We start from the raw sequence: 15181 nt of genomic DNA, 5'->3' as shown, positions 1-15181 counted from the left end.
ATAAATCTGACTGAGTTGGATAAATCAGGCTGTACAAATGAAGTACATATACATTCTAGTGGATTCTGCTGTCTATAGCATTAGATCAAATCTATCTTCATTTAATGTCCAATCATTTATCTTTCCACATGATCAGTTAAGAATCTTTCTTTGTTGAACAGAGTTTGGAATAAATAGGTACATGTCACTTATATGTATTGAGTTTCCTATATCTGTTTGGCAGGTGCTCCAATCATTCGTCCCCTATGGTGGATAGACCCCGATGATAAAGAAGCACAGGTGATTGATGATGAATACTTGATTGGTGACTTTATGCTAGTGGCACCAGTCGTTAGAGAGGGAAAGACTGTCAGAGACATCTATCTTCCACATGGACAATGGAAAGACAATCTCTATAACGTTACTCATCATGGAAGATTATGGCTGAGGTCATACAGTGTACAGCTTCAAGAGATTGCAACATTCTCATGGGTCAGATTGACAGATTAAAAGACTAACAATACATTGATGAATAATTTTTCTGTGCTGTGTGTAATTTTTATATCAGAAATTGAATATACTGATGTAGCACACCAAATTTCATTAATTGCTTGAAGCTTTCAGTGCATGTTGCATGTAGCATTTTGCTTAAATTTGTGTAAACTCTGAATCAGATCATGGATGCATATTAATATAGTTTCGATTCATAATTTCATAATTCATCTCGCAAACATGATGATAGCTGTTGATTCGTTAACACTTACACTTCTAGTCCACATATATAGTATGGATGTCAGAACTACCAAAATTAAAAATGGAAAACATGATTTGCACTGTCTCATTTCCATGCTTTAAAGAATGTGAAGTATTATATAACCTCCCAAACTCTTGGCTCAGGCTTGTGCCAGTTCATAATTGTTCCTGGTATTTTCCTTCTGTGATGGTTGATATTTTTGTTTTATGAATGTCTTATCTGATTTAAGACAAGTTCTATATATATATATATATATATATATATATATATATATATATATATATATATATAGGTTGAATCCAAATGCAAACTGCACAGACCCAGATCTGCTGCCACATAATGCATCAGCAGATCTGGGTCTGTGCAATTTGATAGGAGTAATCATAAGAACAAACCATATAGACTCTGATCTGCAGGTGCATTATGCTATGGCAGATCAGGATCTTTGTTGTTTGCAGTGTGACTTAATAAGCGAGTATAGATAGTATGATCAGTATTGGCACAAATAATAAATTTAGTAGTTCTCAGAATTAATGTAAAATTATGTTTTTTTTAAGATGAAGTTACAAGACAAATAATTTTATGTCTCAAGTATGCTACATTTTTTTAAATTTGTAAAAAATATATTGATGCTAAATCATCCTTATGTTGCAGTATTACAGGTATGTTTTCCTGCAGTTTTATGTTTTGTCTGTGATTATTTGATTTTATTAAATCATTGGTGCTTTGTTAACCTTTTCAGAAATTACTTTAAACTGTGACCCCTTAGTAATTTGCCAGTCCATGATCAGTCTTAATGTGTGCTACATTGGCATATCCACATTTATCATGACTTTGTCATTTGCCAGTCCATGATCAATCTTAATGTGTGCTACATTGGCATATCCACATTTATCATGACTTTGTCATTTGCCAGTCCATGATCAATCTTAATGTGTGCTACATTGGCATATCCACATTTATCGTGACTTTGTCATTTGCCAGTCCATGATCAGTCTTAATGTGTGCTACATTGGCATATCCACATTTATTGTGACTTTGTCATTTGCCAGTCCATGATCAATCTTAATGTGTGCTACATTGGCATATCCACATTTATTGTGACTTTGTCATTTGCCAGTCCATGATCAATCTTAACGTGTGCTACATTGGCACATCCACATTTATTGTGACTTTGTCATTTGCCAGTCCATGATCAATCTTAATGTGTGCTACATTGGCATATCCACATTTATCATAACTGTCATTTGCCAGTCCATGATCAATCTTAATGTGTGCTACATTGGCATATCTACATTTATCATGACTTTGTCATTTGCCAGTCCATGATCAATCTTAATGTGTGCTACATTGGCATATCCACATTTATTGTGACTTTGTCATTTGCCAGTCCATGATCAATCTTAATGTGTGCTACATTGGCATATCCACATTTATCGTGACTTTGTCATTTGCCAGTCCATGATCAATCTTAATGTGTGCTACATTGGCATATCCACATTTATTGTGACTGTCATTTGCCAGTCCATGATCAATCTTAATGTATGCTACATTGGCATATCCATTTATCATGACTGTCATTTGCCAGTCCATGATCAATCTTAATGTATGCTACATTGGCATATCCACATTTATCATGACTTTGTCAAAATTTAAGCAAAAATTATCACAATTGACATTTTTCATCCATTTAATCATACACAGTTGATCTAGTATTCAGTAATGACATTTAGTTCATATTTCAGTATCAAATCCTCTAGCTAAAACTGTTTAGGTGTTTTCACTGACACATATATTCTTAGAAGCATCAAATAAAAATTTGTTACATCCCAATTTCTTTTGAATTCCACTCATAACATGCATATAAACTATTTGAGAAGCTAAACAGTGGATGTGTGTGTGGCTTAGGATAAAGAACTCGTTTGATCTGTCATAGGACTATGTCTCAGCGTGAAAGTCTTGATGCATCCTTAAACCATATCAAACTTGTTCTTTCTGTCATCCTGGAACATAGCACCTACCCAGATTTGCCTTCACATGATGCACTTGCATATTAAGATTGGGTTCTTTACTCTACTTGTGATTTTAAGTGAATAGCAGGAGAGAACCTAATATACCGATGCATTGTGGGTCTGAGCACTTTGTATTATACATGTGCACAACCAGTCTTCATTCAGGACATCCTTGTCTCAGACTGAGATTAGGAAATCACTGGATGCATTGATGTAAATTCTTTCCTGGAACTATACCTGAATGCGCAGTCAGTGGATATAAGTATACAGAAGTCATTTGACTGATTGAAATACTCATCATTTCATTATGAAAGTCATTGTGAAAATGTAACAGAATTAATAAAATGTTTTTACCTTGATCAATCATTTGCTTTACTGGTCATAGACCAACATAGCTTATGTGATAGCTTATTGTGCATATCACGTCTATGTTATCATGCTGTTAGTATAAGTTTCATATTCTACTATTTCTCCTAAATTACTAGGAGGACTGCCATGACACTATTAACCAACATTCATCCCAAGTGGCTGAGTGGTCTAAAGCACTTACCGTTACGGATCATTGCCATCTCACCTGTCTGTGGATTCGAGTCTCAGGTTTGGCCAGTGTGGTATGTGAGAAAGCTTGCCAGTAGTTTCTCATGGGTCGTGGTTCTTTCTGGGGGATTTCCTGGGTTCTTCCTCCACCATTTATACTGGCCACCATGTATAGCCTATCCTATGCTGAAAAATGGCTTTAAACCCTACAGCAACAATAGTAGTTAGTTCTAAAGGGAAATGGTGCCCAAGAGATGTTCAGTACATTTTATCCATTTTATAAATCTTACTTTTGCTGCAGCACCAGGATGGATGATCTTATTGACATAGGGTTTGCACTGAAAGACTTTTTATGATGTCTGCTTGGTTCTGAAATAAATTATGCTTGCACATCTGACACCTAGTATGGTTGCCATGGAGGTCATCTTGAGAGTCTTATTAAGACTACTCCTTTTGAATGGGTAGCCATATTGACTTGATGTTTCACTCAGAGGCTTCATGTGATGTCATGTGGATGTAAAATGAAAATGGTGTCCCTTTTGACACCCAATATGTCTGTCATCTACTCCTGCTAAATGGACGGTTATGTGAACATGAGGTATTCACTAAAGATTTATTCTGTCTACCGGTAGTAAGTCCGAAATGTAAATGGTGCCACTCCGATATCCAATATGACAGCATCTTGAAAATCTTACTCCTAAATGGAAAATCTTATCTAAATGGGGTTTTCACACGAAAACTTCTTATGGTGACTAAAGACTTATTATCATGCATAATCAGTCCAAAACAAACACGTTGCCAGTCTGACATCCAATATGGTCAATATGGTGGCCATTTTGAAAATCATTTTTGATACTTTAGCAAAAGTGACGAGAGATTTTCATAAAAGTACTGATGTTTAGTTGATCTTAAATACAAGTGACACCAGTCCAACAACCACTCTGGTTGCATATGTGGGCTTCTTGAAAATCTTGATGTTGCTGCTTCTGCATTACAGATGCTTTATCCATTTCATGGTGTTTTCACTGAAGACTTTTTACAGTACACCACTCCCTCGATAACTCACGCACATCGGGGTCTAGAAACATCGACCACACTATAAGTGAGGCACGAGTTATCGAGGGACCTATAAAATAAGCCCAAAACCAATAAAGTGATTGACGACATAACGGAGAAATAAGGGGGGGGGGGTAGGCAGATTATACTGTTGAATACTCACTTTATAATTGTTCTGAGATTAACTGTTAATAAATATCTCTTCATAACGGTGTACTTTATTATTTCCTCATAGGACAACGTTAATTTCAGGATAAATTACAGTATATTGAGGCGATCATCGAAAACATTATTCCACGTGGTTTCCGTTTGCTTAACATGTGTACCACTTCACACATTGTGTACTACGTCACTAATTTTTATGTTGAATTGGATACATTCTAGTTTTATTGTTTGATCCAAATTAGACGTTTTTTTATATACAAAAGATCGACTCTTTTCGAGAAACAGTGTCGATCGAACGACAGATTGATAAATAGATTTGAATGTGATAGAAGTAAAATGGAAAACAAAAACAAGGGTTAATCAGTACTAACATATTTAATTGGTCTACAAATTTAAAACAACGTAAATTAGAACAAGTTAATACTTGCCGTTTGTGCCACGCTTGACAAATATCAATTCACTTTTTGAAAAAATCAGTTATTTTTGTGTGTGTGTGTTACTCTTGGTTTCTCTGCCGCCGAGCAAAATCCCTCAGATTTCTCAACTGCATGAGCTTTACGTAGTCAACATTTTGGGTCTCTAGCCACCTTATGGCAATATCAAAATATTTGATTGCTTCCTGTGCAGAGGGGTGGGGAGTGCAACATCTGCGTCTTCATCACTTTCAACACTTGTGTTACTCCAGTTAGAATCGTCTTCTGCTGCAAATTTGTTCGCTATAGAAATAATTATAGTTTCATCTGACATGTATTCGGCTGTGGGGCAATCATTGTCAGCACAAATCCACTCCTCCATATCATCAAGAGAAACGCCCATCTCAGGACCATGAGTCTGTACAAATTTCTCCCAAACAGCCTCGGCATTAATGACATCAGTTTCACTGAAACATTCGAAGTCACTATCATCGTTGTTGTCTCTGTTACTGTTTTGCTTCACGTCAAAGGCAGCTCCAAGATCCTTAATCCAGCACCCGAGGTCTCTTGTAATCGATTTTTTTTTTTAATGCAACAAGCACTTCCCCAAGTTGTTGATCAAAACAAAGCCAGCATGTACATGTAATTAGGTTCTCACAGAAGTACTCACGGGTTTCGATGTGACGGTCGATTGACTCTTTTCATGTTTTCAATGAACAGAATATGTTGTGATTATAATGTTTACACTGAAACGGAATTAAAGGATTAGAACATGACTTTCACACAGGAAGACGTTTAATTGGTGTTTATTTTATTCTCTGTTGCCACCTGTTAGCATTTACTAGAAGTTTTCATTGATCGCTGTTTCACCAGACTGTTTATTTACAGCATACTGACAACTATTTATCATAAAAACTTACATAATATATGATATCTTTAAACAGGGGTCTCGCTAGGATTTTAAAACTGGGTCTTTCTGCCTCTGAATTCAATCACTAAATATCAGTACATTTTCTCACTCGGCCGCTAGTCAAAGCCTTTGAACTAGCCGCCTAACTGTTGCATCATGTTCTTTTTTTTTTTAATGTACTCTTATAAAATGTCAACAGTACATCAAAGAGTCTTTCAGTCACTGAATTCTGTCATTGTAAATATCAGCACAGTTAACTGATCAACACATTTTCCCACAAAGCAGGTGGCTGAAACAGGACCAGCAGATCTTTGAATTTTCCCGTGCACCTATTACATGCGTACGGAGGACTCCCACCTCAGTGATTTTCTGCGTCCCAGATCAAAAATTGGCGTCCAAATACGTGTAATTAAGCGTTTTTGAGATCTCTGAAATTAATTCTTCTTTAGAACTTGCAAATTTCAAAATATGAATTATATTTTTACGGGCATTAATCACCATTTTCGATGATAAAATGAGCAATGTATCAAGGTTTAATTTATCAATTCTTATCGTAATTTTTTCATGTTTAGCATATTTTAAAGATATTTTAAATACATTTTGTCTGGAAAAAATCGGGAGCCAAGACGGACACTGCGTTATAAGCGGGATCACGAGTTATCCGGGCGCAAGTTATCGAGGGAGCGGTGTATGTAGTTGTTCATTAGTGAAAATGGTTGCCATGTTATCCATGATGAAAATCTTGTTATTGCTACTTCCGAATGGATGGTCTTATTAATATGGGTGTTTCACTTAAAGACTTCATATGATAACTAGTTATTTGTAAATGAAAATGGTGCTGATCATACCAACATGTCCACAGTGGGCATATTGAAAACCATTTTAATTTTCTTTTCCTGAATGGCTAGTCTCAGCTAAATGGAGTTTTCATTATAAAACTTATTATGTTATCTAGTTGATCATGAATACAAAATTTGCTTTTCCAACCTACAAAATGGCTGCCTTGACTGCCATCTTGAAAATTTTATGTGGATACTTCTCTTGAATTGATGGTCATTTTGACATCATATTTTCAATACAAGACTAGCAACATGTAACCGGTTCTGGATGAAAATGGTGCTCACCTAACGTGCAACACAGCACCACAGTGTCCAGAATCTTGTTATCACCAACCCTTTTGCCTGTATGGTGGAACTGACCTGGGATTTTCACTAAAACAATTGCTGCAATATTTAATTACTTTTGAATGAAAATGGTACATTTCTGATCTCCAACATCTCCACATTTTTGTGAAGGAGTTTTGAAAACCGGTCTCAATTTAGACTAGGGATCAGGTGATAAACCTGATTTGTGGATATCGCCATACGAATCTCTTGAATGATGCCTCTTCAATAACTTCACTATTTATTTCCAAAAAATATTAATTATAGTTTTGTCCAAAATTAGGTCGATATATCTTGACAAGTTCATGTTTAATAATCATCTATCCATGATATCATGTTCAAGGTCAAAGGCAAAGGCAAAACAAATATTTTACTACACTATCATGCATTTTGTGAATCTGTTAACTGAAACATGTCAGAAAATGTTTCTGTTATCAATTTTAGTATCCTGGAGCTTCTTAAGAATATCAGAATTTGTTTGAAGTTTCTGTAGTTAAAGATAATACGAGGACAAAAGAAATGTACCTTACATGGATTCTTGGCTTTTTGGCCAGTAGAGCATTAGTCCTTGCGAGGGTCTCTTGTTACCCATATTTTGTGGCAGACACTTTAATAACTATGACATGCACCATAGGGATTGATGTGTCAAATTAAAGTTCTTTTTCTTTAAAGTAGTTCCACAGATGGCATATTATGGTTACTGAATGCACCATGATAGTTCAGAGTAGTAATCCTATGAAGTCGGCAATGTTATATATCTCAGGACACATAGGCTTACACAAATACATACTTGTAAAGACTTAATAAAGTTTTGTATATTTAAGACATGTATTATAGGCAATACATGTATCATCTATATGTTTGACGTCCTTAGTGCAGAAAATTAGTATTCAGTCATTTTATGTTACATTTATAAAACTTGTTCCTTTAATATTATGAAATATAAATTTAACTGTTGTAGCACATTTAGTTTTAAAAAATCTGTGTCCAGAAATAATGAAGGGAAACTAATGAGTTTATCTAATACAAGAGTAAAATAATATGGTAATGAGAAATGTCAGAATGGCTTTAATGGTGTAATTTCAAACAGGCCTAAATGTCAGCATTCATAATACTTCATATATGTGTAGCTTTATCTATAATTGCTTCTTTTAACTTGGTTATTTTTTATGCAAGTTCAAAATTGGAATATAAAAACCATGTCATATTTTGCCAGACCACGATAATATATGTATGAAGACATGATATTATTATGGTATTACAGACAGTTGTCTCTCTGATCAAATGTTACAGCTTAGTTATTATATACACATATTTCGCAAATAGAGGATGGAACAAATTTGCCATGAACAAGCACTAGGAAAGCTAAAGGTGGATTATATTGTACCTACATATACTTCAAAAGTAATGTTTGTATGAAAATGCATCATCATATAAATACTTTTAAAATAATTAAAATAATTGAATGTTTACAAGCACTAATGTCTATATTTTTTTTGCAAAGAAAATAATCTAACAATTCCTTAACCATGACAGCATACCATGAATGCACTTCTACATCAAAAACAAATTAACTGATCACATTAACATTGCGAATTAAACTCTATCTCTCAAACTCAGCAGTCTTACAAGGACAAAACAAATTCTGTCTTTTCCATCTGTGTATTATGTAGACAATGAAAATAGCATTTATCGGAAGAAACTCTTCCAGGATAGCAGTAATTACAATATGTTTTGTCACCACTAGGTGGCCATCAGTATACCTGATTTTTTTTCAGTTTAACTATACACTCGATACAGGTAACATACAGGTATACCTATAAAAATTGGTTTCTGTGGAATTTTCAACCATCTGTCAGGAGTGTTGGTATTTCCTTTGCCTCAACCACTGGTAACTTTTTTGTTTTCATCTGTATTTTTTGCATGTCATTTTACCATCATGTGCTTGGCCACTGACATGCCATCTTTACATTTTAATGTTTGCATGCCATAATAACATTCTATTGCATTAAATTTAGGTTATCAGTGTCCTGGCCAACTAGTTGTTGAGGAAGGGCCATACTCTTCATACCACATGTTCCCTTCACCGATCAATCTTTTATTGGGCCATACTGTTCATAACATGTGGTCCCTTCACACATCAATCTTTTATTGGGCCATACTGTTCATACCATGTGGTCCCTTCACCCATCAACCTTTTATTGGGTCATACTGTTCATACCACGTGGTCCCTTCATCCATCAATCTTTTATTGGGCCATACTGTTCATACCATGTGGTCCCTTCACCCATCAATCTTTTATTGGGCCATACTGTTCATACCATGTGGTCCCTTCACCCATCAATCTTTTATTGGGCCATACTGTTCATACCACGTGGTCCCTTCATCCATCAACCTTTTATTGGGCCATACTGTTCATACCATGTGGTCCCTTCATCCATCAACCTTTTATTGGGCCATACTGTTCATACCACGTGGTCCCTTCATCCATCAACCTTTTATTGGGCCATACTGTTCATACCATGTGGTCCCTTCATCCATCAACCTTTTATTGGGCCATACTGTTCATACCACGTGGTCCCTTCATCCATCAACCTTTTATTGGGCCATACTGTTCATACCACGTGGTCCCTTCATCCATCAACCTTTTATTGGGCCATACTGTTCATACCATGTGGTCCCTTCATCCATCAACCTTTTATTGGGCCATACTGTTCATACCACGTGGTCCCTTCATCCATCAACCTTTTATTGGGCCATACTGTTCATACCACGTGGTCCCTTCATCCATCAATCTTTTATTGGGCCATACTGTTCATACCATGTGGTCCCTTCACCCATCAATCTTTTATTGGGCCATACTGTTCATACCACGTGGTCCCTTCATCCATCAACCTTTTATTGGGCCATACTGTTCATACCACGTGGTCCCTTCATCCATCAATCTTTTATTGGGCCATACTCTTCATACCGTGTGGTCCCTTCACCCATCAATCTTTTATTGGGCCATACTCTTCATACCATGTGGTCCCTTCACCCATCAATCTTTTATTAGATTTGAACACTTTAGGCTGGGGCCCTGAGTGGCCGAGTGGTCTAAAGCGCTCACTGTTACGGATCACTGCCATCTCACCTCTGTCTGCATCGGTTTGAGTCCAAGGCTTGGCTAGCGTGGGTAGGTGGGAAAGCCTGCCAGTAGCTTCTCATGTGTCGGTGGTTCTTCCCTGGGTTTTCCAGGGTTCTTCCTCCACCAGTTATACTGGCCGCCATGTATAGCCTATCTTGTGCTGAAAAATGGTATTAAACCCTAAAACAATAACAACAACACTTTAGGCTCATCTGATGATAAATCTCATTGCAGTTAGAAATTTGCTAGAAGGCTCTCCACTTTGAAGGCATATAATGGGATGCAGAGTGTCTTTACAGGCTGGTGTAAGTACAACTGCAGTATCCTCTTGCAAGCCTCAGTCTCTCAGCTTGCAAACTTCTTTCTATAGCTCTTTGAGGAGTGAGTTTCTAAAAATATCAAGCGTTACTGGTCTTTGATTTGTGACATTCATGGGAGAGATATATGAGCCATGCTGATGACCTGTAGTGCTTTATGTCCATTATTATTCTGAATCAACTCAGAACTCACCTTGTTCCCCATATGGAGCCTCTCTTGGTTTCTAACATGACTCAACTCAGAACTCACCTTGTTCCCCATATGGAGCCTCTCTTGGTTTCTAACATGACTTAACTCAGGCAAACTCAAGGCTTTGGTCAGAACCTTGCTAAAACTTATATCTTACAAACTATTATTTTTGATAACCATATAACATTGTCCTATAGGGAGGGTGAATGCCCAGTTGGTAGACCCAAACTATCTCCAGTTCCTATCAGATGGTTCAGTCCTTCTGATAATGCAGCCAGGCTTCTTATAAGAAGAGGTTGCTGTCCAAGAGCAATCAGATATTGATAATTTCTCTCTCAATACTTTGAGGTGGGCAGTTCTGGAAGACTTTGACTGTGTTCTCAGGTAGTACCTGAACAGCACAGAAAATTTATGTGGGGCCTGATTTCTATTTCTTCCAGTAAACGAGAGGAAGATTGACATACCCCCTTCCCAGGCATTTGATGTCCATCTTCAAGTTTGTGATCTGCTCAGCATATTCTGTTGTTCAAAACAGATGTGTCTCATGACATTTTAAGCACATAATATTAACAAAATCTCTAAGCTTCACAGTTTAATGCAGCATTTTGACTGGATACCGTCTTAAGTTTCTACAAGATCTTCTGCAATTTGTTTCTCTTACCATTATGTAGATATTATGTGACCTTCATTTGTGCTGTCTTTATATTTGGAGAGCAATTTTGTCCTTCACATAATAATTTGGTCATATTTCTTTCAAATTCAAAGGGTAACCATGGTAGAGGTTGGATGCTCATGGATTTCCACCTCCTATAATATATGCTGCTAATGTGATCAGGTAATTTATAAAAAAAAAATACATATCTCCTGATAAAAATTACTAGGAAGCCCTGACAAACTTCCCTGGGGCCCTGAGTGGTCTAAAGCACTCACCATTCTGTATCATTGCTATCTCACCTCTGTCTGCGTGGGTTCGAGTCTCAGGCTCAGCTAACATGGGTACATGAGAAAACTTGCCAGTAGCTTCTCATGGGTCAGTGGTTCTTCCCAGGGTTTTTCCTCCATCAGTTATACTGGCTGCCATGTATAGCCTGTCTTGTGCTGAAAAATGGCATTAAACCCTACACCATCAACAACAAACTCCCCACAAATGTAAGTATCCTCAGTGAAGCTTCGCTCTAGCTTAAGCTGAGGAACATCTAATATATGGGTGGCCACTTTGTGATGACAAGGGGAGGAGATTGTCATGGAATTTTGGAAGAGTTTCTTCCTATAGATGATATTTTAATTCTCTCTATAATATATAAATAGGAAAAGAATTGTTTCTTTAATGGTGGGGGCTGGATTCAAAAGGTAGGAGAATTTAATTTCAAACATTTCTGTGATCAAGTTAGTAAATCTCATTGACATGTAATTTACAATCAGATTTTCTTTATAGAATATGACTATTGTATATTTTTAAAGTAAATGATTCTTCTAAGTTAAGAAACATACATTTTCTTTTTTTAAATATTGTTTTGGAAATGCTTGTCTGTCTCAGTAAATCCATCATACAGTACCTGGTATATGGAAAAGATAGCCATTAGTATGGCTTTGTATTTGAAGCTGAACCCCAGAAATCATTTTCTTTTGTATCATTCCATTAACAATTTATGTAAAAGTTAACAAATAATATCACATCTTGTACAAAGGGAAGAAATTAGTCTGTTATGTGTACAGACATTTCATCACCAGTCAGATGTATCTCCTGTGACAAAGGAACTTGAGATCCAGTCTTTTATGGCAACTTTCACTCTCGAAGTAGATAATAACAATAAAGTAAAATATCCTCTGATTAAGCATCCAGAATTCTATATAATTTTTAGTTTTACTTCCACAGTATCTTGTGGAGTCAAGCTGCATACATTCAGTTTGTTATTTTCTGTTTGCCCTTTTCTGAACTTGGATCATGCAGCAAAAATGGCCATTCCCCAAAGGAGCTAGTTCAAAAGAGATAATTGTTTTGTTAGCATGAATGGCATTATAATAATTTAGCTATTAATGACTGCAGTCTCAATAAAGACCTACATCACTGTCCAGCCTTTCTGAGCCACACACAAGCTACAATTATACTATGATTCCCATCATGCATTAGCACGAAGCTAAGATGTACATTTAAATTTTAATGGAGAAGAGTATCAAATTTGAAATTTTATTTAGATTAGAAGTTCAGATTTTTGTACGTGAATCCTTTGCTTCTTTTGAGAAGTTATTTAAAACATACATGTTATTGTTCCAGAAATTTAATTAGACTAGATATAGATAGAGATGTAGACTGTGGCTTGTGCAAAACTAGAGTGGAATTTGTCTAAATGTAACTTTTAACTTGCCAGACTGCAAATATTGATTTTTTATTTTAAATTCTCATTTTTGTTGTACCAGTTAATTACAAGACTACAGTCAGACTTTTCAGACACGAATGGACATTGTTGTAAACAGTTTTTAACATTCTCTGTTTAAATTCTTGAAGGTCATGTTTTCAGCTTTTTCTTGTACTCAACTGAAACTTTGTACACTTGTATGACATTCATTGATCCTTCACATTCTGTATAACATTTGTGAATTTACATGTAGTAATCTGACAATTTAGCAAAGTAACATTTATTTAAGCAAAGACTTCATGGAACAGTATTATCATATGGGACATTTATTAAAGTTGCATTCACAAATGAGTTGTTAATTGAGATAAAGTCATTATATGATTGTGTTTGTCCTAAGGAAAACTGTTGTGAAACATTTTCAGAAATATATACAAGAGTAGGGAAGGGGGGGACATAGGAATATCTGTATCTGATGGAGATGGGACATATGGATATCAGTGTCTGATGGAGAGGGGACATAGGGATATATCTGTGTCTCATGGAGAGGGGACATAGGGATATTATATGTGTGTGATGGAGAGGGGACATATAGATATCAGTGTCTGATGCAAAGGGATCATAGGGATATCTGTATCTGATGGAGAAGGGGACATAGGGATATTATCTGTGTATGATGGAGAGGGGGACAGGGATATTATCTGTGTATGATGGAGAGGGGACATAGGGATATCTGTATCTGATGAAGAAGGGGACATAGGGATATTATCTGTGTATGATGGAGAGGGGAACAGGGATATTATCTGTGTATGATGGAGAGGGGACATAGGGATATTATCTATGTATGATGGAGAGGGGGACAGGGATATTATCTGTATCTGATGGAGAGGGGACATAGGGATATCTGTATCTCATGGAGGGGAGACATAGGGATATCTATCAGATGGGCAGATGAGATAGCATGTGAACACACTAAGTGATAAACAAACTAGCCATGCATATGCAACTGTACAGCCAATGCAAAATTAACTCAAGGGTTGGCAAAATTAAGTGTAGAGCACATGCTCTTACTGTCACATACAACTGTACAGAGTCCACCCATAATTTACTCAAGAGTTGGCAACATTAAGTGTAAAGCACATGCTCTTACTGTTACATACAACTGTACACAGTCCACCCATAATTTACTCAAGAGTTGTCAAAATTAAGTATAGAGCAGATGTTGTCCCAGACAGTCCACCCATAATGAACTCAAGAGTTGGCAACATTAAGTGTAGAGCACATGCTTTTACTGTCCGAGACAACTAAACAAAGTCCATCCATAACTAACTACAGGCTTGACAAAACTAAGTGTAGAGAACATGTTAATTTACTCTAGGGTTGGCACTACCAATTGTAGAGCACATGATCTCACTATCTTGTTGTCTTTACAATATTATCTCTGTCCAACTTAAAACATTGTTTGCACCAGGAAAGTACATTGAGTCCAGCTGTAAACCTAAAAAATGCACAATGGTTTCTTAAATAGATATGAACTTTAAGGGATATATTCTTCATTTTAATTAAAAAAAATTCATTTGGTTTTGGGTTGGAATGCAAATTTTTTTATTCTTGAACACGTGATGTATATAACATAAATGAATTTGAGAGAGACTGGTTTGTGATTTGGGGGGTGTAAGCCATTTTAAGCAAGGTAGTCCATTTATGACAGCCAGTACATTTGGAGGGTGAAGAACCTGGGATGACGATGAGACCCTACTGGTAAGCTTTCTTGCATACCCACATTGGTCAGGTCAGAAACCGCTGGGCTATTTGAGACCCCAGAGAGAGAGAGTTAGACAGGTGGGAGAAAAAGTCTCTTGTTCTCTTCAACAAATTACATTTGAAATTGAACATGCATGTAATTGACTTTGTTATATTTTACTGCAGAATGTTCTAGTCTTCAGGAAATGTAGTATTTTTTTTATACTTGCTAAGTATTATTTAATTCTGATGTTTACTTCGCTAATAAAAAAAATAAAAAAATAATTGTCTTTATATGATTTAAGAAAGTGGAATTTCTACCCATTGGCTCTGCTGCAATCGTTATCAGAGAGCAACGTGACTCGGACCGTGCCTTATATTATGTAAGTTAATCAAAGGATTATGTAAGATGGTTAACATAATACTGATGATTAGAACCTGCCAAGAATTTATAATTACAT

At 36.3% G+C, this 15181-nt stretch overlaps 1 protein-coding gene across 2 annotated transcripts in view; it reads left to right on the top strand.

The window, feature by feature from the left end:
- Positions 1-15005, top strand: part of LOC149780102 (alpha-galactosidase MYORG-like) — a 29974-nt gene extending 14969 nt beyond the window's left edge. For both annotated transcript variants that reach the window (XM_089936863.1, XM_089936864.1), the window contains exon 3: positions 224-15005. In XM_089936863.1, coding sequence (XP_089792989.1) covers positions 224-489 — 266 coding nt within the window. In that variant the 3' untranslated portion in view covers positions 490-15005. The remainder of the gene's footprint in view (positions 1-223) is intronic.
- The last annotated feature ends 176 nt before the right edge of the window (positions 15006-15181 follow it).

The sequence above is a fragment of the Sinohyriopsis cumingii genome, chromosome 16 (genome assembly GCF_028554795.1).
Source record: "Sinohyriopsis cumingii isolate HCF-2022 chromosome 16, ASM2855479v2, whole genome shotgun sequence".
Classification (NCBI taxonomy): Eukaryota; Metazoa; Mollusca; class Bivalvia; order Unionida; family Unionidae; genus Sinohyriopsis; species Sinohyriopsis cumingii.
Note: the sequence above shows the minus strand (reverse complement) of the source record. Positions and strands in the feature narration are given on the sequence as shown.